Below are 25,762 nucleotides of genomic sequence, written 5' to 3'. Positions count from 1 at the left end.
TCTTCTCCTTCACCGACTTTTGTAATATTTTTTCTTTAGGCTTATTAAGCAAATATGGAAACAACTTTGTCAAAAACAGGAACAAAATATTGATTTTTGTCTGCTGGTTCTGTATTTTCTATCAGAAGGAGAACAACCGCAGCCTACATGGTTGTAATGAAGCATAATACTTTCTAAATGCATTAGGGCTACTGTAAATAAGTACTGAAAATAAAGGAAACTGTTCTTTATTAGATAGTATACATCTGTGTATAATAGAATATAAACAATGATTACATTTACATTATTCAAATTTCGGAACTCAATTGGACAATTATTTAAGCGTATAGGCTTACAATAATCAAAGTACTAGGGTTCAACTCATTACACAAATAGTGACAATCAGAGACCGGAAATAAATGGAATAAAATAGCTTTTCAAACCTTTTATCTAACAACTCAAAACAACAATACTAGAATTCTGACCTTCATATATCTAGCAATATTTTGCACCTTACTTATTAAATAATCATATGTATAGGCCTGCATAAAAGAAAAATAAATCTATTGCTTTTTTTTTTAATACAGTCCAACAACTGAAAGAATTTGTCGGTCGCCATTGTTACTGCGTCTTCACACACTAAAAGACGACCCATTTTGAGAGACGCTGGTGGACCTGCGGCCCAAGACGTACACGCTGGTCGCCGCGTTCGACGACGAGCACCCGGGCTGAACAAACCTCTTCCCCAGACACCAGGTGTCCTGCAGTATCTTCCGGAAGTGGCGCCGGAACTTGACCCCGACGAAGGCGTAGAGGACGGGGTTGAGGCAGCAGTGCAGGTAGGCCACGCTCCGGCTGAACGCCATGACGCTGAGCTTCCTCCGCTCCGCCTCGCAGCTCCTCTCCCGGAACAGCCCGGCGGTGTGGCTCAGCAGCGCTGCGTTGTACGGCAGATGACACACCACGAAGACCACCACCACGGCCAGGACCACGCGCACCGCCTTCCGCCTCTGGCCGCCGTCCTGCGCCCTGAACAAGCAGCGCAGCACGCTGCCGTAGCAGAACGCCATGAGAGCCAGGGGCAGCAGGAACCCCACCCCCACCTGGAGGGCGGGCACCAGCACCTTCATCAGCTTGCCGTCAAAGTTCAGCGCGCAAGTCACAGACACGGCCTCATCTCGCAAGAGGTCCGCCTCCTCGATACGCTCCGTGTAGATGAGAGTGGGGAGGGACAGGGCCACGGCCAGCCCCCAGACTGCCCCGCAGACCAGGCGGCGCTGGATTAGGGAGCGAGAGCCGGCGCCGAAGGAGCGCCGGGCGTGGACGATGGCCACGTAGCGGTCGCCGCCGACGCACGCCAGCAGGAGCATGCCGGAATAGAGGTTAATGCTGTAGAGGCCCCTCGCCGCCTTGCACGCCCCGGGGGCCATGGGCCAGCCCAGCTGCTCGTTGTAGATGGTGAGCGGGAGGGTGGCGACGAAGAGCAGGTCGGCCACGGCCACGTTGAGCAGGAAGAGGTCCGTCATGGTGCGGCTCCTCTTGTAGAAGGCGTAGGTGACTATGACCAGGAGGTTGCCCATCAGGCCGAACACGCAGATGAAGGAGTGGACATAGGTCTGCACCAGGGTCCCATCGGGGTCGGGGTCGAGGGGGCAGATATCGTCGTTCTCCGGCTGTAAAGTGCCCCAGTCGTCATAGGAGTAATCGCTGGTCGTGGTGTTAAGCATAGAGGAAGTCTGTGAAATAGATGTGCAAAGTTGGAACCTTTGAAGCGAATAAGTGGCTGCGGTAGGAAACACTTGACAAAGGCAATGACGCTGGGTTTCAAAAAAGCTTTTAAAAACATGAACGTTTCAATGATGAATCGATCAATACGACCACTTTCATGGTTTGACTCATATTTTAAAGGGCATAAACAGTGTGTTGGGTTTTTTGCTAAATTGGAACAGGAAACACACAGGGAACTTTATCATTTTCAATCTGTGCATCAACGTCCTGCAAAATAAATGCAATGGTAATTCTTCAGATGCACGCCGATTATGGATCTGGCCGAAACCGAAACTGGTGGATACTAGTAGCAGAACAGCTTGCAAGAGAAAGTGTGGCTTGATGTATGCTGTTTGACTCTTAACAGTGTGAAATACACTATCTGATTTCCCATTCCAAAGAAGTAGTAAGAAAAGAAGAAGTAAAGATGAGCCCAATGAACATATAAAAGAGGCATATTTTTTTGCGGTCTATTTTTTTTTTTGCTAAAAGGATTTGTTATCGGATTAAGGCTAACTGTAGCGGTTTCTGACAAGAAATGACTTGAAATTTGACTGTGCCTTGCTGTTCTGAAAGTCGATGGCTTGTCCACATCTGTACTATTGTTAAACTACCTGGTCCCAGTCCAACCAGTCAGTAATGCAATCCATAGTGTCCTTAAAATCTGAGCCTTGATATTCTAGGACAAAAATCTAACAAAGGTAGTCCTACCAACATTTACTCCTTTGCAACTACATTGATTTTCATATGTAAAGCTTGTGTTTAAATGTTAAATGGACTTGCTCATCAGCCTCTGTAAATACATCAAGAGACTACAGTTCTGCAGCTTCAAGCACCAACTGTACAGATTCCTTTAAAAAACCACCATTGCTCAGACAGCTTTTCTGTCCAATTCATGCTTATCCATGCAACTCCTTATCCGATCACTTCAAATTCTAAAGAGTTACCAAATTAATCAGCAACCAACTTGTACTCATGTCTAGTTTTCTGTAACTATTTTACTTCTACATTTTAGATGGATTGATTATTGTGCTCAGTTTAATTCCATTTCACCTTGTGCTATTGTAACATGTTCTCCGTTGACCTTATTTTAACCTCACTGTCTTCGTACAGTGTATCTGTCTCGATCAAATGATCCATTAATAATGAGTAAGGTAATGCAGAAGGAACATTCAATGTTGAACAATTGCCTTCAGATCATTTCAAAACAAAATAAATTCTGTGGTGACCCATTTAGATAAAAGCATACCTCCTCCGTGAAAGCTCAGTGAATCTGATCGGGGAGCTGATAAGGTAAGCACCATCCGCTAACCACAATGAGGCCAAATCCGCTGATAAACCAGCGTGGGTTATGCTGTTGAAAACTAAGACTGTGTAACAGATTATAACAAGGTCAAAGAAGTCTACCACTACTAGGGCTGGAAGAACTACAACAATTATTACGGGAAAGGTGTCAATATCTATCATCTTGACGTGAATCATAAACGATATAGATATAGATATCTATAACTACGATTGTTTGATGTTTGTGCTTAAGTTGTTTGATAACTGATGTTTGGATGTTGTGATTTCAGATGTTTCATTGGGCTGAACCAAACCAGTTGGACCAAGATGGCCCCAACAAGGAAGAAAATGAACCCTTGCGTGACCGCTTTCATAAAATGCATCATGGAGATGGACTGGCTTTGTATCTCATTTGTTCAGTTTTTCTTTTGAGACTTAGTTTTTCGTGCCCACCACAGCCACGTTCGAGTCGCAAAAAAGTTTGTTAATGTTGTTCAGGACACACACACACACACAGACACGCACACACCCACACACCCACTCATTCACACACACACACACACACACACACACACACACACACACACACACACACACACACACACACACACACACACACACACACACACACACACACACACACACACACACAAACATACAGCCCGCACACCACACAGATGTTGAATGTCAGGAGATAATCTGTTTTATATGCACTTTTGGCTTTATGGGCTTGCCTTACTAAATGCCTTGCTTAAAAGCAAATGTTTTGTGCTTGAAAATAATCGAATAGGTTTTTTTTTATAATAACAACATTCTGAGCTTTATTTCTTAATTACTTAGCCTGTTATAGTAGCAAACAGTCAAATAATGCATGGATATTTTGAGGGTGACACTTTTGCAAACTCTTTTTTCAGTCCTCAATTTCTTTGGTTATTTGCACTCGTTAGAACTCAATCAACACAAAGGTAACTGGATAGAGCATGGCAGTGTTTAGTTCCACATTGAAGCAGAGATGAAAACGTGTCTTTTAACATATGCATACATTACTTCCTGTTGTAAATATTGCCAGCCCTTGGTCTTGCTCTTCTTTATTTTTATCAGGCAAATATAATATTAACCCGCCACGTTATTTGTGAAATCAAATTTCAATGAGTTCAGGAAATCAGTATATTCCTAGAACAAAGCATTCACACAGCCTTCTAAATAGCCCTTAATTTTAGTTGTGATCATATTATAATACTTTAATAAGTAAATGCATGAGTACACTTTGACTAATACTAAAGCGTTTAAACCTCTATATGCACTTTGTCTAAAGGAAATGTATTTTTTGTTATGTATGGCAATTCAATTCCTATCTTGGCATACTAAAAGTGAATAAATAAATCGGTGTGTACAGGTGTACTTTTCCTCTTACCATTTAGCAAGGCTTGGTTTTCAAAGCATATCTTCTCAATCAAATGATTTGTGGCAAAAAACAGCAACACGATCGCTAGATACTCTTTGTCCTGTCCCTTCTGAATCATCAAATAGGCTGCTGAACGCACGTATCTGCTTGAGAGCTTTTCAACCTACTACTGCGTAGCTCGATTCATGTTTCACCTCTTCTTTTTGAAAAAACCGTTGTCATTGGTGGGACTATGCTATCAACTTCAAAGAACGAAAATGTTTTCAGCTTCTCTTTGACTAGCCTACGACACCCACTCACACAGAGATACATATTCATACATGCGTGGCGCGTGTATATCACAAACACACCACGCACACGCACGCAGGCATGCACATACACACACACACACGCAGACATGCACATACACGCACGCACAAACGCACGCACGCACGCACGCACGCACACACACACACACACACACACACACACACACACACACACACACACACACACACACACACACACACACACACACACACACACACACACACACACACACACACACATAGGCCTACACGTTTACCCTATCAGGGGACTATCGGTTTTCATCGACCAAGTGTCAAGTGTGGACCTCTATTTCTGGTCATTTAAAAAATACAAAAACATAATACAGAGTTTAGTTTTAAGTTATTTTGTCAAAATATAACTTCAAATGTGTTTTTTTGATTTCTTTTAAAGAAGTAGCCAAGAGGGGACTTGAATAGGCCTACCTACATTTCGAGGAACTTTTTGTATCGAGTCACTCAATCATCTATATGCATTTGCTATGTCCATGTTGTTTATGGACATAGTAAAATCTGTAAATCTGGTTTGCAGATTGAAATTATTTAGTTTTCGCTATGGATGTAGGCCTTGAAATGTCAAGCAGATAGTGCTATTCATTATGAAACGGTTTATAGTTTGACATTCTGGGTGAAGAAGACGGCCTGTAAGTGTGAGAAGAGAGTTCACTATGATTTGTTTGGATGTATTACTTTATATATGAGATGAAATTGTTATCAAACACATCCTTAGGGTAAGCAACAGTCGACTTTGCATGCACACGAATAAAATGTTATAACACGCACGCACGCACGCATACACAAGGAGACGCTCGTCAACCGTCTGCAAGTGTCATTGACCGAGTGCAAGTGTTAGGAATGTTTATGGGATTCGACCTCTTTAGGACCCAGAGGAGGTAGGCCTTCCCCAGTAAAAGAGGTGAGACCAACCTGCACCTGAAGCGTTCGACACCGGCATGGACATGTCAGTTGACTCGCTCGTCTGGTTTGTGGAGCGCACATTTTTACATTGACTTCGACGTGCGATGGAAACGGTTTCGCGGTACTGCCTTCTAACTTTCTTTTATAAACTTTTCTTCTTTTATTACATTTGTTGAAGACACAATGAGCAAGTCCAGTTCGCTGAAAATCAAGCATTTGTTCAAACACAAGTCACTGGATAAGGAGAATGAGATTGATGCAGAGAGGAAGAAGTATGCTCGCTCGCAGTCTCTCCGAGATGTGGCGGTGGCACCGGGCAGTCCGCCGGACCTGCCCCCCACCTCACCGTCCGGTCCGGTACCAGTGGAGGGCATTCAGGACGTGGAGCTGCGGCCTGGGTCGACCCTCAAAAGAATCCTGAGCTTTAAGAAAAAAAAGAAGAAATCAAAGCACGCCGAATCAAGCGAATTATTTTTCCATGAAACCGATGATTCGGAGACCAAGAGTCAATTGTAAGTTGTTTTCTAGTTTGCAAACTGTAGTGCGCAGCCTGTGTCCATATCAGCCCCAGGAAGCTCATATTTATTCACTTCATAGGCCAACACTATTAAAGCATTCATGTTTTGTTTATTGTGGCAGCTTATTGCTTAATTGTATGTATGCCACTGTTTTTAAACAACACATGTCCAATAATTGACAATTATAATCAAAGCCCTAAATCGGTGGATAGAGGTAGGCTACATGCCCTTCACCGCACCGCCAAATAGCCCTATAATGGGCTGTGTGTCTATGGCCGGCCTCTCGAGAACCGCCAACGATGAACTTGTGAAGGTGTGAGGCGGTTTTGGCATACAAACCCCGGATAGGTTGACAGTGTTGGCCCACGTTCAGTTATTTAAATGTGGTGTAGTAGGCTACTATTCGAGTTCCGCCTCGACTATCACGTCATGTTGTTGTTCAGAGGAGAGACAAGATGGACAACGGTGTTCTCATTGGGAAACAAAAAGGCAGGGGTTTGAAGTTCAAGTTTAAAACAATTATATATAGTTCTGAACAGAAGTGGTTTTTGCAATTACAGTTACGTTTAGAATTCATAGGCACAATGGATAATAATCATAGTAAAGATTATCAGAATCATAACCATATTACATAATATATAATCAAACCAGATTCTGGTTCCGTTCTTAATAATAATAATAATAATTCATTGAATTTATTTAGCGCTTTTCTAGACACTCAAAGACGCCTACAGTGAAGGGGGGGGGGGGGGGGGGGGACCTCACTAACCACCACCAGTATGTAGCACCCATTTGGGTGATGCACGGCAGCCAATCGGCGCCAGAACGCTCACCACACACCAGCTTGAGGTGGAGAGTGAGGGATGAGGTGGAGAGAGGGAAAAGAACATTTAAACACTATTGACCATAATTAAACACTAACGATCACATTTAAACACTATCGACCACAGTCCACATGCAAACACTATCGACCATATTTAAACACTTTGGACCACATGTAAACCCTATCGACCACATGTAAACACTATCGCCCACATTTAAACACTATGGACCACATGTAAACCCTATCGACCACATTTAAACACTATCGCCCACATTTAAACACTATCACCCACATTTAAACACTATCGACCACATGTAAACCCTATCGACCACATATAAACCCTATCGACTTTTCTTAGAAAGGCTTAAATTCAAAGCATTTCCCCAACACAGCGCAGTATGCTGACATCCCTTCCATAACAGCCACAGCCACAAGTCTACAATCTGTTGATATTGTCTTTGGCTAAGACCCCTACATTATAATCAAATTAGACACAGATTTCTACCATTGGATGGGAAACAGAGGGTTTTACAGATGTACAATTACAATCTTATATTTTTTTTATGATTTCTTTGGGTAAGTAGGCCTATTCGGTCATTACTTGATGTTGGTGTAGTAGGGCCATTGGCCATTAAGCTACCACCCTTCCCAAAGTTACATCCATTCATGTCAGTAGGCTTAGATATATAATTATAACTAACTACAAAATCAACCTTTACAAGGATACCTTCTCGATCAGCTCAGTCCTCTTTCTGTTTGTATTTTTGAAAACTCAACTCAAATGCGGAAAACAACATGACTCATTTGAGATGATGTGTGTGCGTGGCTACACCTAGTCATGTTTGCCTTCCCTACTGTATATAGACAGATGGCAAAATGCTTCAGTGATGTGAGCACGAGACCGCCTTCCATTAGTCTCTTGCAGGCTGCCCATAGAAACCTGCTGTGCAGGGACGGTAACGAATGGCCAATAGCTGGTGGCTAGGGTTCAGTGACGCTGACTGAACGTTGATAGAACGTTAATAATGTGCCAGCGGGCTGTAGTGCTGCACACTGTAGGCCTATATATTCCATGCATGGATGTAGAGCTACTCGTATCAACTAACACACATTGTGTGGGACGCTCAGTGGGACGCTTTTGGAACACAGCCGTTGAACGCCGTTTGCTAAATCTTGTTAAAAAATAACACTGAAGTAGACCCACAGCAAGTCAAATTAAATAAGATGGCTCTATGGTCTAATACGGCTGTTATGCCAATAGATTCCATCCAGTCTCCATGCATGTTAATTGGTATTGAAGTAGAATGCATGCATGCATTATGTTAGATTATTTTGGATGGAGTTGATGTTATGGTTCCAATACAAGGGCCATATTCCTAATACAAGAATGACCTTGTAATAGTGGTAAATACAACTGGCTAAATGGGTCATTATAAAAGCAGCTATTTCAAAAAGGACTTTTGTCTGTGTTCAGTTTTTGCAACGTCAGCACATGCAATTGATTTGACCTGCCAATCAACTACTCTGAGCAGTGGAACCTCTTTGGAGAGAATGCTAATTACATGTTTTAAAAACCAGTGGCGGTGTCAGCTTATGTCAGGTTTTTAAACCTTGGACTGTATTGCAACATAACTCTAAACATATGGTCAATTTCTCTTTTGCTAAAGCTAATTCACATTTCCACGTTTCAATATGATCGCTCTGATACAACATATCTTTATTATTGCCTTACTATTAATGAGTCAGAACACACCTGGCCAAGCCTAATAGTTTATAGACTACTGTCTGGACTATCAGTACATTGTTTGCACAGACTATCTTTAGTGAGTTGTCTTTCTTTTGCCCTCTTGGGAAACCCTGCACTAAACATGTAAATGTAAAGTATATATGTGAGGAAGCTTGTTACGTTTATTATAATTAATTTACCTATGTATTCACTGTTTTCAACCGTGGTGACTACCACAGTGTTCTTATTTCACATATTTAAAGAGGTGAATAATGATCACACATGATCACCGAGCAACAGGTTTTCTGTCAACACTTTTTACTCTCTCTTGTTTATGGTTTTGCCTTCAGGGGTTTGAGGAAGGGTTCTCACACAGGCTCAGCATAACGAGAGCAAAGTAAAGTGTGGGACTTGGAGGAGGTCCTTGAATCTCAACATAAATGGTGGTCTTAAGCAGAGGGTTGAGCTACGAGTTTAGAAAGTAAAAGTCCCTCCCACATACTGGAGTCAACCATCTGGCTTCTGTAATGGACCTTTATCACAGTAGTGATACCCAGCTCATACAGGAAATGACAGCACATGTTGCTGGACAAGTAAAGATAAAGTGCTGCTGCTGTTGATGATATAGCCAGTGTTGGTACAGGACATGATCACTAATGTGTTAATATTGAAAGCATGCAGCTGTGTTTAACCTGGTGTGACTCTGATGTGTGAGGGGTGCCTGAGCAAACAATCCAGATGGACAGATAACGATTGACATCGCCTGGTACACTGAGGGGGAATGAAAGTTGTTTTCTAGTTTGCAAACTGTAGTGCGAAGCCTGTGTCCATATCAGCCCCAGGAAGCTCCTGTTTCTGTTCCCAACTTTAATTGAAACATCCACACAGAAGACCGGCCATGATTCTTCGTTCCGGATCGTTCTACTTAGTATACGGTGGTAGATCAAGGCATTCGGCTGGCGGGGAACAGGGAGGAACACGAGGGACTGTGTGTGTACAGACCGAAGGAAAATGGCCCCGCTGTGGTTCATTGATTAATACGCTGGGGTATATATTTACTATTATTCATCCAGCTTCATTCAGCAGAAGCTTTTGTCCAACGTGACTCTGACAATGATTTGAGATGATTGAGGAGCATTAAGGGATCATCTTGCTCACAGATGCCTACAGGTGGAATGTGGACATCTGACTGTAGGCCTGATTGATTGATTGATTGCTTGACTGATTGATTGATTAATTGATTGATTGAATGGCAAATTGGTTGATAAGGTACCATTTAAACACCTCTGGGGGACTGCAAGCGACCACAGGTGGTGGACGGTACCATGACGGCTAATATGACATAATCTTATAAAATGTTTGACTTCCAGAGGAAGATCATGTCATCGCTTTGAAAAAACCATGAGAGAAAGAGAGGGCCAGTGAGAGAGAGAGATATGGACAAAGAGAGCGAGACCGATATGCAGAGGGTGCATTAGTCATATCATATGATATGTGAAACTTTAAATAACAACGTGATCAAATAAGTAATTGAGCTGTTGATTTCTCTTCAGGTCGAAACAGATCTAAACGATGAACTGTTGTAACTGCCACTGCCACCCCCTCCCCTCCCTCTTTCCCACCCGCTCCCTGTCCATGATGATATTCAGTTATTCTCAAAGAATGCACAAAGCTACATTTTTAAAAGCAGCTATCTACTGGAGATATAAAAAGACACTGAGGACCCAGATAGGAGGCCGACCCGTCACATTGTTCAAACTAACACATTCTATAGTATGACACTAAGGTAACACTTTAAATAAGTGAAAACGCTCACTTCTTGTGAGTGTCACAGAAAAACGTAATGTTTGTTTTGTTTTGCTCAGTTCTGTATTCCGTAGTAGAAAAAGTAGTACAAAAACGACTTAGTCATATTCATTCATATTCATTCATCTACTTGTGCTTTAATCTAATAAATTAGGTACAAAATAATAGAATCCTAGTCTAGAATCCTCTTCGAGTGGTCGTTAAATATCTATTGTGTAAGGGTTAAGAAATAGGAGAGATTTGACACAAGTTGAATAGCATATATGTGGCCTCAGTCAAGTTGCTCTTGAGATTCCAGAGAGGGTTTATCATTTTCGGTCGGCCCACTGCTTAGCCTTTGCTACCAATGTAGCCCATGATAGTCTGTGACTTGGCATTACACCACCAGGTATTTGGAATCAGATGTTGCAGAACCGGATCTACGTTCTATAACCTGTCTCCAACGAAGCTTGTCCCTCCAGGGAAGCTGATTTTGAAATAAATTACCCATCCATGACGCATACTTATTACAACACTCAAGTCCTGCAGCTCATGCCTTTGTCTCTGAAACTTAATTCGAGACAGCATAGGCCAAATCAGGCAGCTGTTTACCTCAACATGACACCTATTGTTTTTATTAGTAGGCAGAAACAGCTAGGTAGGCTGGATGAATACATCTGAATCATAATAGCCGTGCGTTAGAGATAAGAGTGCGACCGCCAACACATTTAGAGAGTCACGTTGGGTCAAATTTAGGTGACATGAATTGTTAGGCTTGAAGGTCACACTCTCAACATACAACAGTTACTTTACAATACTTACTTTGCATTTTTTTATTTTCTGTGTGGTCGTTTATTTGTGTTTTGTTGAACCCATCCTTCAGAAATTCATTCCATTTTCGGAAAATGGTTTAGTTCTGTCAGCACTTCAAGCTCATCAAAAGCCATCACTGTCAACACGGTTAAATATGTTTGTAAGACCTCGTACTTCATCACCATGAGGGTTGCATGACACGGTGCTCGTAAGCAAATAGACCTCCGACCACCAAGTGTCGGAGGTCAAGTGCTTTAGAAAGGATGCACATACAGAACTCTGTGAAAACAGGTCTGTCAAACCATACGGGATTCCTGCATTAACGACTTTGTTCTGCACTCTGATCATGAGCGTAAACACGGTTAAGATATTTCTATGATATTTCTATACATTGAAATATTAACACTTAGAACATAGTTTTGTGGACTACAGATGCAATTTGAATGCAGAGTTTCACAGAGATATCGGTTGCCCCTCCATTTAGTTTTGTTTTCGTCAGTGGCTTACAGTAGAATCAACAGGGAAGTACACCAATAACTAATGCTGTGGTTGTTGTGTTTTTTTACATGTCAGAGGTCTAAGATATTTGAGGCTATGCGTCATAATTTCTCCAGAAAAAGACTAACCTCAACAAAGAGTTGGCACCGCTGACAGTAACCAAACAACAAACAGCCAAGTCCAAGTCCCTGCTTATCTCTGGCCTGCGTGAGAGAGGTTATGTCTGAATGTGTGTGCGTGCGTGTGTATGCGTGTGTGAGCATAAGGGTGTGGGTGCGTGCATGCGTGTGTGCGCGTGTGCATGCATGCATGCGCGCGTGAGTACGCACCTAGACTGACTGGTCTGTTCCATTTGCTAGGGTGGTTACCCCATGCCTCTGTGATAAGATTGGCTTGTTGGATCTGCTGTTCGACCAAGTCATTAATTTTTGATTGTTTTGATCAATCAGAATGAATAATAATGTTATTCTGTGTGTTTGTGTACATATGCATGGTCATACATCTGTGTCTCTGGACTTGAGTGTATATATACATATGTTATTGTGTATCGCTAAGTCAATTCTAAATATCGTCTTTTGATACTTATTTCTATGCGCCCCTATTCATACATGGCGATCACATTCTCCACGTGCTTGCTCATTTTGCAGTGTGTGGTGAGGCGCTAAGTCCTACATTAAAACCCCTCTCTGATGCTGATGGGCAGAAGGGCAAAAGCTGGCTTGACCTTCTCTTCAAGCCAGCTTGAAGAGAAGCTACTGCTTTGTGTAGTGCTAGATTCTCAAACTCCTTTTCAACTAAGGCAGTGGGGCAGTAAGCATGGGAGGCCTTGAGTAAACAGCACCATTTACTGAAACAAGACACATAAAAAACACACACACGCACACACACACGCACACACACACACACACAGTTAGAATACATTATGTAGACATACAGACACTCATGCACACTCATAGAAACATCAATTTAACATCATGCAAATACACACTCATGCAAGCGCACACACACACAAATGCACACATCTTGGAATCTTTAAAGTGGTTTGTAGATTGATACATCTTAATATTGTAGTTTTCCATTGTGTACAAGGAGGAGCATGCGCTTATTTTTTCCTGAAGTTAAGAACATTTCCTTATCAGACTCTCTTCATCGTGTTCTTCAACTTCAATTCATTAAATAAGTAAAAATTTTATCATATTGTACAGAGAGACTTCTGAATATGTTAGTGAATAATGTGACGTTTTATATAAATACACAAAACTTTAAAAAAGCGCTGTTGTAGCTTCTTGTGTTGGTTATCTCACGTATCTGTTGCCTAATCACAGAGATAGGAGAAATATAAAATCAAAACAAGACACGAGCAAAGAAAGAAGTGAAGCAAGGGAGCCTCCCAGAGTAAACTAATTTAGGACAAGGAGCTGCAATCTCTTTGTTGCAACATAGTCATTGTCTCGGTGCATACATGTAAATGCCCTCTGGTCATGTGCAACCGCAACACACAGAACGACACACAACTGAACGTACACACCACACATCGTCACCTCTACTGAAACTCTAGTCAGGCAAGTTAGGGCACAGATCAGTCTTACAGTTGGAAGAGGAAGCATCACAGCCCTCTGTGTACAAGAAAGGCCGCAAACGCCTTGCGTATGTTCACTATTTAGAATTTTGCAGTAGGCATTTGTACCCAAAGCATGTTATGAGTTATGTTTATTCTATAAACGTTCGCCCATTGTTTTTAGAATTTAAAAACCAAGCAGTTTCCATGTAAACAATCTGGGATCCAGTTTCCACACCTAAAAACCTCCTCAGCAGTGGTCCAGTTAGATGTCCTGGAAGTGGAACCTGGGGAGAATAGCTGCAGCCTACTACTGGGCCGTCGGGTCCCACCCCTCATCTGCAAAACACTCACTAGATTGTCTTTGTATCTTTTTTTGTGTGTATATTTATTTTTTCTCCAGACACTCCCAAATACCCAGTGGCTTTGATAAAGCCACAGCTGCATTGAATTTGCAGCGCGAAGGCTACATCGCGGCCGGTATAACAAAGATGCTAGCTTGCTTCGCGTGCAAGTAATTGTGTGTGTGTGTGGGGTATTTTAACCGTGGCCATCGAACCCTCCTCACTGCCTCAAACCAGAAGGGAATAAGCACGAATATACCTTTTTTCTTTCTTTTAATCATGTTGTGTGTTCTTGGTGAAGTCCAAACCCTCCAACAGTGGTTATTTCTCTCTACCGCCTGCAGCACACAGTGAGTCATATTGCCCTCATAAGCCCTCGCCGTGGCTGAGTCACTTGTTGAAGGCAATCCATCCCTTGTTTCACTTAGCGGTCGTTACTCTGGCCTACTGCTTGGCCTGGGTTCACCTCCTTAGTGCCCCTGTGCTCTGTCTGTCTGTCTGTCTGTCTGTCTGTTGTTGCCTGTGTGTGTATTGCCTGTGTGTGATACATCTCTGTCATAACTGTTCACATGCATATTGGCCGTTGGCATCACAGAGAGCATTGCACAATAAATTTGCATTAGATTTCACTGTGTGTGTATGTGTGTGTGTGTGTGTGTGTGTGTGTGTGTGTGTGTGTGTGTGTGTGTGTGTGTGTGTGTGTGTGTGTGTGTGTGTGTGTGTGTGTTTTGTCTGTTGGTCGGTGTATGCTATGTGTGACGATGCATTAAACTTGTGTAAACTTGTGACTAGTGTTGCGTGTGTGTGTTTTGGGGGGGGGGGGGGGGGGGCACAAGCATGTGCAAGTATGTGTGTGTACGTCTCCAAATGTCTGCATATCAGCCAATTGATTTGGTTTTAAGATTTTTTATGTAGTTACAACACCACCGCACCAACTATAATAACTTCAACAATAATCTCTCTTAGGGCGGGCCTTGCTACTCAATGGGTTTGGCTAACATGGTCAAGAAAACCCTAACCTTAACCCTAATAGAACAGTCCCAAAGTAACCTGACCTAAAAAGCTGCATAGTTTACTTTGCATGTTATGCTAATCAACATGCCAACGTGACTGATAGCATCGTCTTCAGGACAAACAAGAAACAATGACACACGATAACAAAATAGTTATGTGATAAGAATTGTTGATAACAGTCTATAAGCAGAAAATTTGACCCTCCTTTTTTGCTTTGGTAGACCCGATGTCAGCTGAAATGAAAGCCTCATGTCAGCTGATTCTCTTTGTTGGTTTCTCCTCGAGGTTTCCCCCCAACCTATCAAGAAACAACAATGCATTCAATTCTGAAAAAAACATTCAGTCAATACTTGAGATAACAAGCATTGCCAGCCATATAAAAAACAACAAAACAATTTAATGAATAGGATTGGTTTGGAGGCAGTTAAACTGTAACAGTCAAATAGAAAAGCCCACTTCAAGCAGTCGTGAATTTCTGCCAGTTTCCATGGTGTATCAAACCGCTGAACAGCAATCAAAGCCATTCAAAAGTAGAAATGCAGTTCTAACAATACTGCTTTTGTCTGTCCTCAGACGAGTTGCAGCTAGTTCTGCCTTGGTGTCGACAGCATTCCCCCGGGAAACCTTTCAGCCTGCAGTTATCCACGTTGGGCACTAACAAGGTTATGGGGAAGAGTCATATTCAAGAACGACGCAATGGGGGCAGGAAGGTAGATTAGTTCTGTGGTCTGACTAGCAGGTTCAAACCCCACTGTCTGTAGCATAGCAGGTTGCCTAACCCCTTTCTGCTCATTATTGAAATGCACTTTAGTATATAATATCTGGCCTCCAGGCCTACAGGTCGAATGTCCTTAAACGCTCAAAGATTTCTCAATTGTTACGTTTTCTTACCATGCCACCCCTTTAAACGTTGTCGGCTCTCACTTATGAAAGTTGAACATTTTTAACATTTCTTCAATACATTTTGGTGCAGAATAGTCTGTTAGCTTCAGGGCAAAAGCAACAACAAAGCAAAGACAGTATTAAGTAATTTGTCAATATAATGGTAGTTTGAAGACAAAGAAATTCGTTGGATTTGTTCTATATGCTGTCAATTTGTCTGCAGGTTAAGGAGAGTAGTGAAAATCAGTTTGGTCATTTTTAAACTTTGAGAAACAGTTGGTGCATTTGGGTGGTTGCCAAGATAATTTATTAGCTCATGGAGATATCTTTAATTACTTGTTTGATTATCAGAAAATCGAGAGCAACAGGTAGGCTATCGTTTATAACTGTCTACCTACTGTATAGGCTATCCTAACTCAGCCACTTTCGTTGTATAGTCCTACTCTTTGACTGGGATTAACATTAATAATTCTGCACATTAAACCACTTAAAGGCTCCTAGCTTTGCTAGACAAAAAACAAGATGTTTCCAATTCAGTATTTTCCATGGTCTGACTACTTTGTTCAATTTAATGAATTGCTCTATTACGTCCTAAAGTTTCGTCAGAATGTTTGAACTTTTTCTGCTTTAATGGGGTTGATTCTCATGACTCATCTTTGACTGCAATACACTTCGGCTCTGTCTGAAATGCGCCAATTTAGACAGAGCCTCCGTCAACAACAAGACAGTCGGTCTACCTGCTCCCTCTTGTGGATAACAGGTAGAACTGCAAATATTAATTTATAAGGAGTCTTGATCATTAAGAACAATAACAAATATAACCGCAAGCGGTGATTAATGGGGTCTGAGCAAAATGTCTATTGATAAGCAAAACACATCCAGAAAACTCAAAGCAAACATTTCTCAAATGAATTAAGGGGTTTCTTAAAAGCAAATACCTGAAAAATCTTTGAAATTTTGGGGAAATTAAACATGTGTTGTCAAGAACAGTAACAGAAGAAATATTAATATGACAGTTCATTATGAAGGATAAATGCTTTACGAAGAAGTTCCCCTTAATGCCATACTGTGTCTTGGAAGTCAGATTATTGGAAACTGGAAGCCGGAATGTTGATTACCTAGTGAATTACAGGTGCTGTTCATTGTTGCGTTTCTTAAATGAGTAGCAATGACAGAATGTCATGTTCAGCTTGTTCATAATGCTCTAATCGGGCTTCGAATACTCAACCTAAAGATCACAAGGCATTATCCTATCGAGCCTCTGACATTCCGGAACTGCATGAAGCCTCATTCACATGGTGAAAATTTCCATTGATAAGCACACAACATCAAGAAAACTCCAAGCACACATTTCACAAGAGAATTAAGGGCTTTCTTAAAAGATCTGAAAATGTGCATTGTTAATGGTATCCACCTAATGATTGCCGTATGGTAGTTATACAATAACAAATGGTCATATAGGCAAAATGGGATGAGACTGTGGACATTTCTATGAAATTGTGGGAAAAGTAAACCTTTTTTAGAGCAAAAGACCAGGGTGAAAAAGATGCATCTGATTCTAGAGATTAACATTCTGAAATTTTTTTAGTCCAGGTCAATCTGGTGAGGAGAAATAAGCCTAATTCACGATTTTTTACAATGGCGCCACCTTTGGGTGCAGTACCACAAATTTGGGATACAGGAACAATACAGATTTTGGGTTACAGAAACAATTGGGGCCCGAGCAGCTTTGCTGCTGGACCCCCAATTAACTTGTCAGAAATCTAAGTCTGATAGCCTTCTGAACATATTTGATAGATAGAATTTTCACAATATTATATTTCATTTGCTTTATTATGTTTTGATGCCATAATGTATGATTTCTTTACTCAAGCTGCAAAACATCATGCATTTTTAAAATAATTAAATATGTCTCACTTTGGCATTTGCTGGTATCAAACTAGTCGACTGCCATCTTTGAGCTTTGAGCTTCATTATTTCCAAACATATACACAGTAATTGAACATCTGACCCGTAGCTATGGTGTCACATTACTTAACACTCCTCCCGCCAGTACAGAGCTATTTAACACTCTGATGTGCCATTTTTTTTAACTCTTTACCCACTTGGAACGGTAGAATAATCTGTGCTGACAGTGGGACCAGACAGCAATCGACAAAAACCAACCCAGCACTGAGTACGAATTAGTCATGTTTAGCACGTGTGCCGCGGTTCTCCGACCAGTTGCCATTCAGACTCAACAACACAGAGGAGCTCTGCTGCCAGTCACTGAATGTGGTCGGACCAGTGTCTCTCTCTCACCACACTCCTCCTCTCTGCCAGTTGTGTGTGTGTGTTAGACACAATGAGAGACACGCCTCAAACTTGGTACAAGAGTGCATTACATTTTAGTCATTTATTTCTTAGTTTATTCATGCCCGCAAGTGACAAGGAAACAGCATGCAAATCACACAATCAAGTTAGTTTTTTCTTGAAGCCACTTTTTTGCATGAACAATGAAAACAACGGGATATCAGATAAGACGCATGAAATGTGTGTTTTGTGGAACAAGACAGCAATATATTTTGTTATTATGAGTCATTTGTGGGCAAAACAAAGACTGTTTTTAAAGCAAAAACTCCCCCACATTCTTCCTTCCTGCCTCTCTCTGTCCCGCTCTCTCTCTTCCTCTTTCCCTGCCTATCTCATGCAGGAACTTTGACCAGATGAGCGTGACTACAGAATGCAGCTACATGACAGAGTCGGACTGGGGCCTTAACAGCGAGTCGGCGTCAGTAATGAGCTTCGACATGGCTCAGCCCAACAGCCCCTCCTCGCCTTCCAAACGCTACAAGGTACGGCTACGAACTACGGCCCCCCCGCACCATAGACTATGACCGTACGGCTGTACGCAATGCTAATGTTGGGGTCAGATTCCTGGCGTTTTCTCTGATTGTAATAGTATTAGGTTGCTGACAAAGTCTTTTGAGGACTTTTGTACAATTCTCTGGTGTCACTGAGGCTAACATTTAAACCATTGCAAGTTGGCTTGATAAGTGTTGAACAGGGGTTGTTGTCTACAGATGTTGTTCAAATATGTCATGAATTGTAAAGCTCAGAAACTGAAGTGATCCAATCACAGCATAATTCCAATGCAGATGTGGCAACGTAAAATGTAATTTGACAATTACATTGATAAAATGATCACTATGGAAAAAAGTGTAACTCATGGTCTAGTAGACATAAACTACAGGAAGTCTGTGTTGCTGTGTTTAAAGCACTCAAACTGCCCCCTTTTTATGCACCTTGTCATGTATGTTGTTTCTAAGCTTCTGTCTTCCTAGACACTTCCTCTGTAGTTCAAACTCTGATGCGCAGATGCGTGTAGGAATCCTTTATTTTTTTATGAATGCTGTCTGTGATACCACATAATGTTTCTCATAATGCTTGTCAAGCCAATTGAGTTCTTTACTTTATTGGAAATATTCTAACCTGTTATTCAAAGCCGTTCAGGCTAGAAACATCAACAAGTTGCACATTACAAAAGAATCACAAACATGTCCACCGACTTTTACAGTTGTTATCGCACTCCTTTTGTTTTCTGATTTCCATACAAATCTTCAGGTGTAGTGCACGTGTAGATTTTCACCACAAACCAGCTTGAGGTGGAGAGTTAGGGAATTAATGAGTCAGCCAATTATACAGGAGGATGATTAGGGGGCCAGATTGAATCAGCCTGGTTGGGCCAGGACACCGGGGAAACCCCTATTCTTTGTGATAAGTGCCCTGGGATCTTTTTTGACCTCAGTGAGTCAGGACCTCGGTTTTACGTCTCTTCTGAAGGACGGAAAATTAAAAAATAGATTTGAATCAAAGCATAAGCATCTAAATGGGTACCAGCTGAGGCTTGGGTGTGTGCAGGCACGTTTGTATTTATGTTTATATTGTCTTTATTTTACAGCTGTTACCACCATCCCAGCCGGCATAATAATTAAAGCATAAAAAGGTTAAACATTAACATTATGTCCAGGAATAAGCTCAATAGTCGGACCATTGCACTTAGAGCATTCAGTTGTAGCAAACTTACTTAGACCTCCACATCAACAAAAACCAATGGACTCTCAACAATAACCAATGGACTACTAACGGTATGTTCTTATTGCGTTTCACATTGCAATGACCGCCTCCATTTTTTTTGAAAAAGACGAGCATTAGAATCTTTATTATAGTTAGTTAGTTAGTTATTCTTCTACTAGAAGTATTTTTTTTGGTCATTGTGTAGTTAATAATATATAATGATGGTGAAATTATTTGTCATCATCGTGAGACATTGTTGTGTTTCTAATGTGAGACGTGACAAAACTACGTTTTGGTTAGCCTAAGTTAAACTTTACATTCACGTTGATTTAGGAGTCCTCTCAATATGGCGGAGTACCAACAAACAAAATCCCATGATGCAATATGTTGTACAAGCCTTGGTAAATATGACCCGAGGCCTTGTTTTTTGTGTTACTTATGTTTCTCTGTCACAAAAACAACAAAACGAAACAAGGGCAGAACAGGGTGGGAAGGTGAGGTGTGTCGGAGGGGTTATTGGGGATTAAGGGGGGCGGGGTGGGTATGCAGTTACGCTCTGTTTAGAAATGAACTGGAAAGCCCCGGCACGCGCTGTGTGTGTGTGTTGTTTGCTGACTGAATACCCACCGTAGGTACAGTCAGACAAACATTTTACTATCAAAGCAGGAAGATCCCGCCCAGATTTCAAGACTGCTTTGGATATATATAAATATAAAAAATGGCTATGGTATGAGCTCTTTGTTTAAGAAAGTATCCTTTTGCCATCAGCCCTTTTTCAAACCAATAGGATACGATACAAACGTAACAATCTATAATTCTCCGCAGTACTGTAATCAATACACACCTACGCATATTTCTGCGATAAGTCAACTGAGATCAGCTGGTTGCCAGGTGATTCACACGGTATAGGAGATGAATGGCCGCATTGACTCCTGCTTTACTTTTAGCATCAGGCAGGGTGCGGCCATTGTGCCCGGGCCCATCCACACCCTCACATTATCACCGGGTCGTCAAGTCATGTGTCTGACATGCGCTCCCGTGAGGTGTTCTCTCACATCCGCGCTGCGAATGCAAATGGCCCCATGCCCTGGAGGGACGGTGTCCACCTAAAACCAGACCCAGGCTTTACAGGGAACAGATCCCAGACAAACACGACCTGCTGGCTTCCAGTCGCTGCTCGGTGGGCGTTCTGCGGGAGTGAGGAAAGCGGTCTTTTACTTCTTGTGGAATATGGTATTCAAGAGTTGGACACTGGCTCCCTTTTTTTTTTAGCAGCCGGTCTTGACATTATCTGATTCTAAAGGCTGTGATTAGATAACCATTAACCTACCTCTCCTGCTGTCGGATTTCATTTTGTATTTATTTATTTATTAACCTATGTTGCCGGTAAAGAGGACGTTTGGATCTACTGTAGTTCTCAGACAGGTTCGGATCAGATTACAATTAGATTCCGGAGAGCTGACATGGTATGTTACTTCTGTGTTTTTCATATTTGCGAGAGTATGTGCGTCTCGTTCAAACGTGTGCCGGCTAGACTGTAGCAACAGACCGCCAGGACTTCTCTGTTTCAACAAAGAATTGGATTTCTTGCTTCCAACTATTCCATAGGATTTGGGGGGATTTTCATTGTGGATTATCTTCCTTCTCTTTGTGAGATTGTAAATCACCTGGTTTAATTGTGTAATGCTAAAAAATTTGACTTTGAAAAAGTCAATATTTGAAAATAATATCAACATTGTAAATAGTGAGCTCAAGTTTCAGCCGTTCTAAAAGTAGAAGTACAGGCCTCTGTTCAAACCTTATTATCATATTGCTATGTAAAAAGCTGTAATACATTTACAAATACATTTACATTTATCATTCAGCACACACTTTGATCCAGAAGACTGAATACCTGAGACTGAGAACATTAAAATAATTCTCTCAACTATGGGAATAACTACAACAAAAATTTAGTGTGCAGCACGAACAAGTTAAAAAAACAACAACAACAGGGTGGATTGTGTCACAAAACGCACCGCAAAAACGTATTGTTGTTGGTACTTAACAATTACATCTTGGAGATACAGAGCATTTTATTTAGAGGATGTGGAGGAATACTGCAGATCCTTGTTAGGTCGTTCCGCTATCAAGGTTCTGCCCATCAGAAGACCTGGTTCCATGCAGTGTAGGCAGCACCGGGCGCAGTTTAACACTCGACAGGAGGAACGGATCAGAGATGTGCTGGGGTTTGGGTGCAGGTCTTGAGCCCACCAGCATCGAGGGTTTGAAGTTGATGCTAGCAGCTGCAGGAAGAAGCCTGTTTGGCATGACATGTGCTAGTTAGGTTCAACACCATCCGCGCTGCAGTGTTCCGCATCCTATGCAGGTGTGGAGCTGCGAACACTATAACTGAACTCCACCCCCTTGGCTCAAATTATTCCTCTTTTACCCTCCTTCATACTTATTTTGGGCATTTCTTTCAAGAAGTTACAAAAAATTACTATGGCCGCAAGTCGTGCGTATTACCTTATTCTCATAAAGAATATAGATCAATCCATTGTGTTCTGCTGTCTGTTTGAGCAGGACCAGAATCAAACAGCCCTGCCAGTCTGACCAGTGGTCGTCTGAATATCAGCAGCGTGTTCTCTAACCCCTGCCTCTCTGCTGTCTTCCTTCTTGCAGAATCCAGAAGATAAGAAGGGTGTGTTTGGCCGCCTCAGCAACTTCTTCAGCCCCCGCAAGAAGAAGAGCCAGAGCAAGCAGCCTGGCGACGGCGAGAGCACCCCGACCTCCCCGACGTCCCCGCGCTCCCCGCAGAGCCCCCTGCAGGAGGACTGGCTGAAGACGCCCACCCCGTCACGGCGGGATGACGAAGCCCCCCGGCGGAAACCGGCGTTGAAGCAGCATCTGGCTCGGGTCTCCCTGGACCTCACCGGCAGCCGGTCCACTCTGGCGTTCGACGAAGACGGGGGAGGGGTCCCGTTTGCCGACAGCGACAGCAGCGGCCGAGGCAGCGTGAGGGAGGTGCACGTGTGCCGGGTGAGCAGCAGCAGCGTCGCGCAGCAGGGATCCGGGGACGCCACCCCCATCCCCGGGGCCCATGTCTCGTTCCTGGACACGGGGTCGGGCAGCGAGCCCGGCTTGATGGACTCGGTGGTGCAGGAGGTGAGCAAGAGGCTGCAGCTCCACCTGGAGGAGGAGGCGGCCAACATGAAGGACGGGAAGCCGTCCGAGCGGACACACTCAAAGTCTGTCCAAGTCCGGGTGAGCTCCAAGATGTCCGAGCCGGTCAAGTCCCACAACCTCACCTCTATAAGTGTCGCGTCCCTAAAGTCTCTTAAATTGAAATTGGACGATCCCGGCGCGTCCCTGAAGGAAGTAACCTCCCCTCGCCTCCCTCTTACCTCGTCCGGCTCAGACTCGGAGAGCGTCGGCTCCAGATCCACCAGCGTCCTCTCTTGGCTGCACGGAACGGCCACCGCTGAGCGGCAGGACTCCGCCTGGGGGGAACATGAGCAGGGGGGCACCTCTCCGGCGCTGCTGCACAAAGCCATACGGGTGGAGGCAGACCTGGCCGACGAGGAGGAGGAAGAAGGGGCGGGGGAGAGGGAGGAGGCCCTCAGAGCCGACTCCCCTCCCTTGATCGCCGTGCATGCCACTGTGGTTCCCGTCGAGGAACAGTGGCCTCGAGGCACCGACACGACCGACCACCTCCCTCCCTTGGAGATCGCAGAGCTCTCTGGCATGTCGCCAGAGTCCAAGGTTTCCAAGGTAGCCGCGGAGACCGGGGAGACCAGAACAGAAGCAAGCCCAGAGCGGCCGGAGAGCCCCCGCGGCGGACCAGACCCCGGGAAGAGCTCCACGAGGAGGAGCGAGGAGCCCCCACACGTCACGCGCAGGACGGTCAACCTGTCCGGGAAGGTGTTCGCCAAGAAGGTGTTTGTGAGCCAGGACAGTTCCGAGGCGGACGAGCCTGAGCCGGGGCCGGAGCCAGCGGGGAAAGGTCGAAAGAGGGGGGATCACAGCGTGGCTTCGACTCAGAATGTCGTCGAGGCAACCAAGCTGAAACGGTGAGTTAAAATAACTTTGTTTTGCTTCTGTTTAACATTGTTTTTCTGCAGGAACCTAACCTGAGAGAAAAGAGCAAGAGAGAGTGAGAAAGAGAGAGAGAGAGAAACAGAGAGAGGGAGATAATGATCCTCATGTAACCTGATATTTAAGTTCCCATACCCTTTTATGTTCATAGGGAACAATACATGTTCGCTAATCGGCTTAAACTCTTCCACTGAAAAATGGATGAATTCACATTAGACCACATTTTACTTTAAACCATCAAACACCACTGAGATGTATTCAGCATAGATACAACTTATAATACTGGTGAATAACTGGTCATGCGCTGATATTTATGTTATAACATTGTACCATTCCAGCTTTTTACCCATTGTGTCTATTTTGTCTTAATTTACCTTAGCCAGCAATAAGATAACTTGATTTGTGACTTCTACCGAGAGGTCATTTGTCTACTATTTGTCTAAATGTACACCTGTATCCACCTGTCTACACATAGAGGACATAGTGCACAAACAGTGAGATAACTCTTCTAAACAAAAAAATATATTGATTTGCAGCCACAGTCAAATGCAGGATTTGGTAATTTACTTTGTTAGAAAGATAAATTTAAATGCAATACTAGATGCATACAGTTACCGAATGCATGAACATGATAAACAGTTCAAATCCTAATATACAAGATTAAATCTTGAGACTAGTACCCTAAAAACAATACCTTTATATTATTGTCAGTTTTCATGTTTAAACGTCCCCGTTTTGCAGCCCTTGTGTATGTGTTACACTGCCAAATTAATGATTCCCTGGTTCATATTCATCTCAAGATGAGCCTGTGTCCTCATTTCACTTCAGAGTCCACTGCAGACTGGGCAGTGAAGTCAAGTTATTAATGCTTAATGATTCCTTATCGCTGTCTCTTTCTTTTTTTTCTTTTTAGACAAACAAGACTGGAAAGCACCAACCAAGAACCTGATACTGCCACGGAAACCAGCACTAATAAAGAAACCTCACCGACCTCTGACATGTCCATAAACAAATCAAGGGGACAAACTGGAGGGGACAAGGGGCCCGCCAAGTCATCCGCCCCCAGAGGAGGCGCCAAAGCGGAGAAGGAGAGCAGGCCATCCGTCACATCTGGTGGCCGTGGCATGGCGGAAACGGCGGGAGCCAGGGCTAAAAAGGGAAAGACGTCCGCAGAGGACGCTTCTGGAGAAACGCCACTCCGAGACGAGACCACCACTATGCAGTCAATCAAGCTCAAAGACAGTCCGGTGCATGCAGCCACAACTGGCATTAAATCTAGAATCCCCAAGAAGACAGCATCCGAGAGCGAACCAAGGTCTCCAGTGACACCGGACAAAACCGCTGCACCGGACATCTCAGTGTTCGTGGTCAGTCCCACGACACACAAGTCAAAAGAACTGCTGGTTAAACATAAAGCAGTCACTAGTAAGGTTAAAAGGCCAAGTTTAGAGGATAGCAAGTCGACCAAAGCTCAGGCAACGGACGTTTCGCCGACAAAAGCACCGTCAATGCTCACAAAGCACAGCAAAGAAAGGAAGGCCGAGGACGAAAGCTCGGCGAAACTGGTTAATGGCCTGGAGAAAATCCACGAGCAGCGGACTATTGTGAAGGCCCAACCCACTGACAAAGACAACACAGGTGGTAAAAAGCCGGGCCAGGTGCAGGTGGAGGCTGTACCATCAAAGAGCCGGCTGCCAATTACTACACCTGCAAAGCAGAGGAGTGACGGAATGACCAGCAACACCAAAAACACAAAGAGTAGTGTTGCTGAAGCAGAATCGGGGAGCAAAAATAAGCTGATGATCACTGGAGGGACACAAACTCAGGACCACAGAAGTCCTGAAAAAGGTAGGGAAAGACCCTTGTTTACATCACTATATGTTGTTCCTATATTATATAATTGAATCTTTTCAGTCCATTATTTTTATTTTTTGAGTCTTTTTTGTTATTTTTAATGAAAATTGTATTTGTTTAAATGATTTATATTAC

General features: G+C 43.1%; 2 protein-coding genes across 2 annotated transcripts in view; one reads left to right on the top strand and one right to left on the bottom strand.

The window, feature by feature from the left end:
- Positions 1-211: 211 nt before the first annotated feature.
- Positions 212-4,789, bottom strand: ccr6b (chemokine (C-C motif) receptor 6b). Its single transcript, XM_030357375.1, has 2 exons — positions 4,445-4,789; positions 212-1,715 (listed from the first exon to the last, which is right to left on the bottom strand). The coding sequence occupies exons 1-2, from the start codon at positions 4,445-4,447 to the stop codon at positions 612-614; spliced, it is 1,107 nt and encodes a 368-aa protein (XP_030213235.1). The 5' UTR covers positions 4,448-4,789; the 3' UTR covers positions 212-611.
- A 942-nt stretch (positions 4,790-5,731) lies between these two features.
- The window catches only part of crybg1a (crystallin beta-gamma domain containing 1a), a 43,461-nt gene continuing 23,430 nt past the window's right edge, over positions 5,732-25,762 (top strand). Inside the window, exons 1-4 of the mRNA XM_030357541.1 lie at positions 5,732-6,191; positions 18,333-18,474; positions 22,361-23,748; positions 24,687-25,621. Coding sequence (XP_030213401.1) covers positions 5,863-6,191; positions 18,333-18,474; positions 22,361-23,748; positions 24,687-25,621 — 2,794 coding nt within the window. The 5' untranslated portion in view covers positions 5,732-5,862. The remainder of the gene's footprint in view (positions 6,192-18,332; positions 18,475-22,360; positions 23,749-24,686; positions 25,622-25,762) is intronic.

This window comes from Gadus morhua, chromosome 5, assembly GCF_902167405.1.
Source record: "Gadus morhua chromosome 5, gadMor3.0, whole genome shotgun sequence".
Lineage (NCBI taxonomy): Eukaryota > Metazoa > Chordata > Actinopteri > Gadiformes > Gadidae > Gadus > Gadus morhua.
The sequence above is the reverse complement of the archived record's forward strand: the minus strand, read 5'-3'. Positions and strand labels throughout refer to the sequence as shown.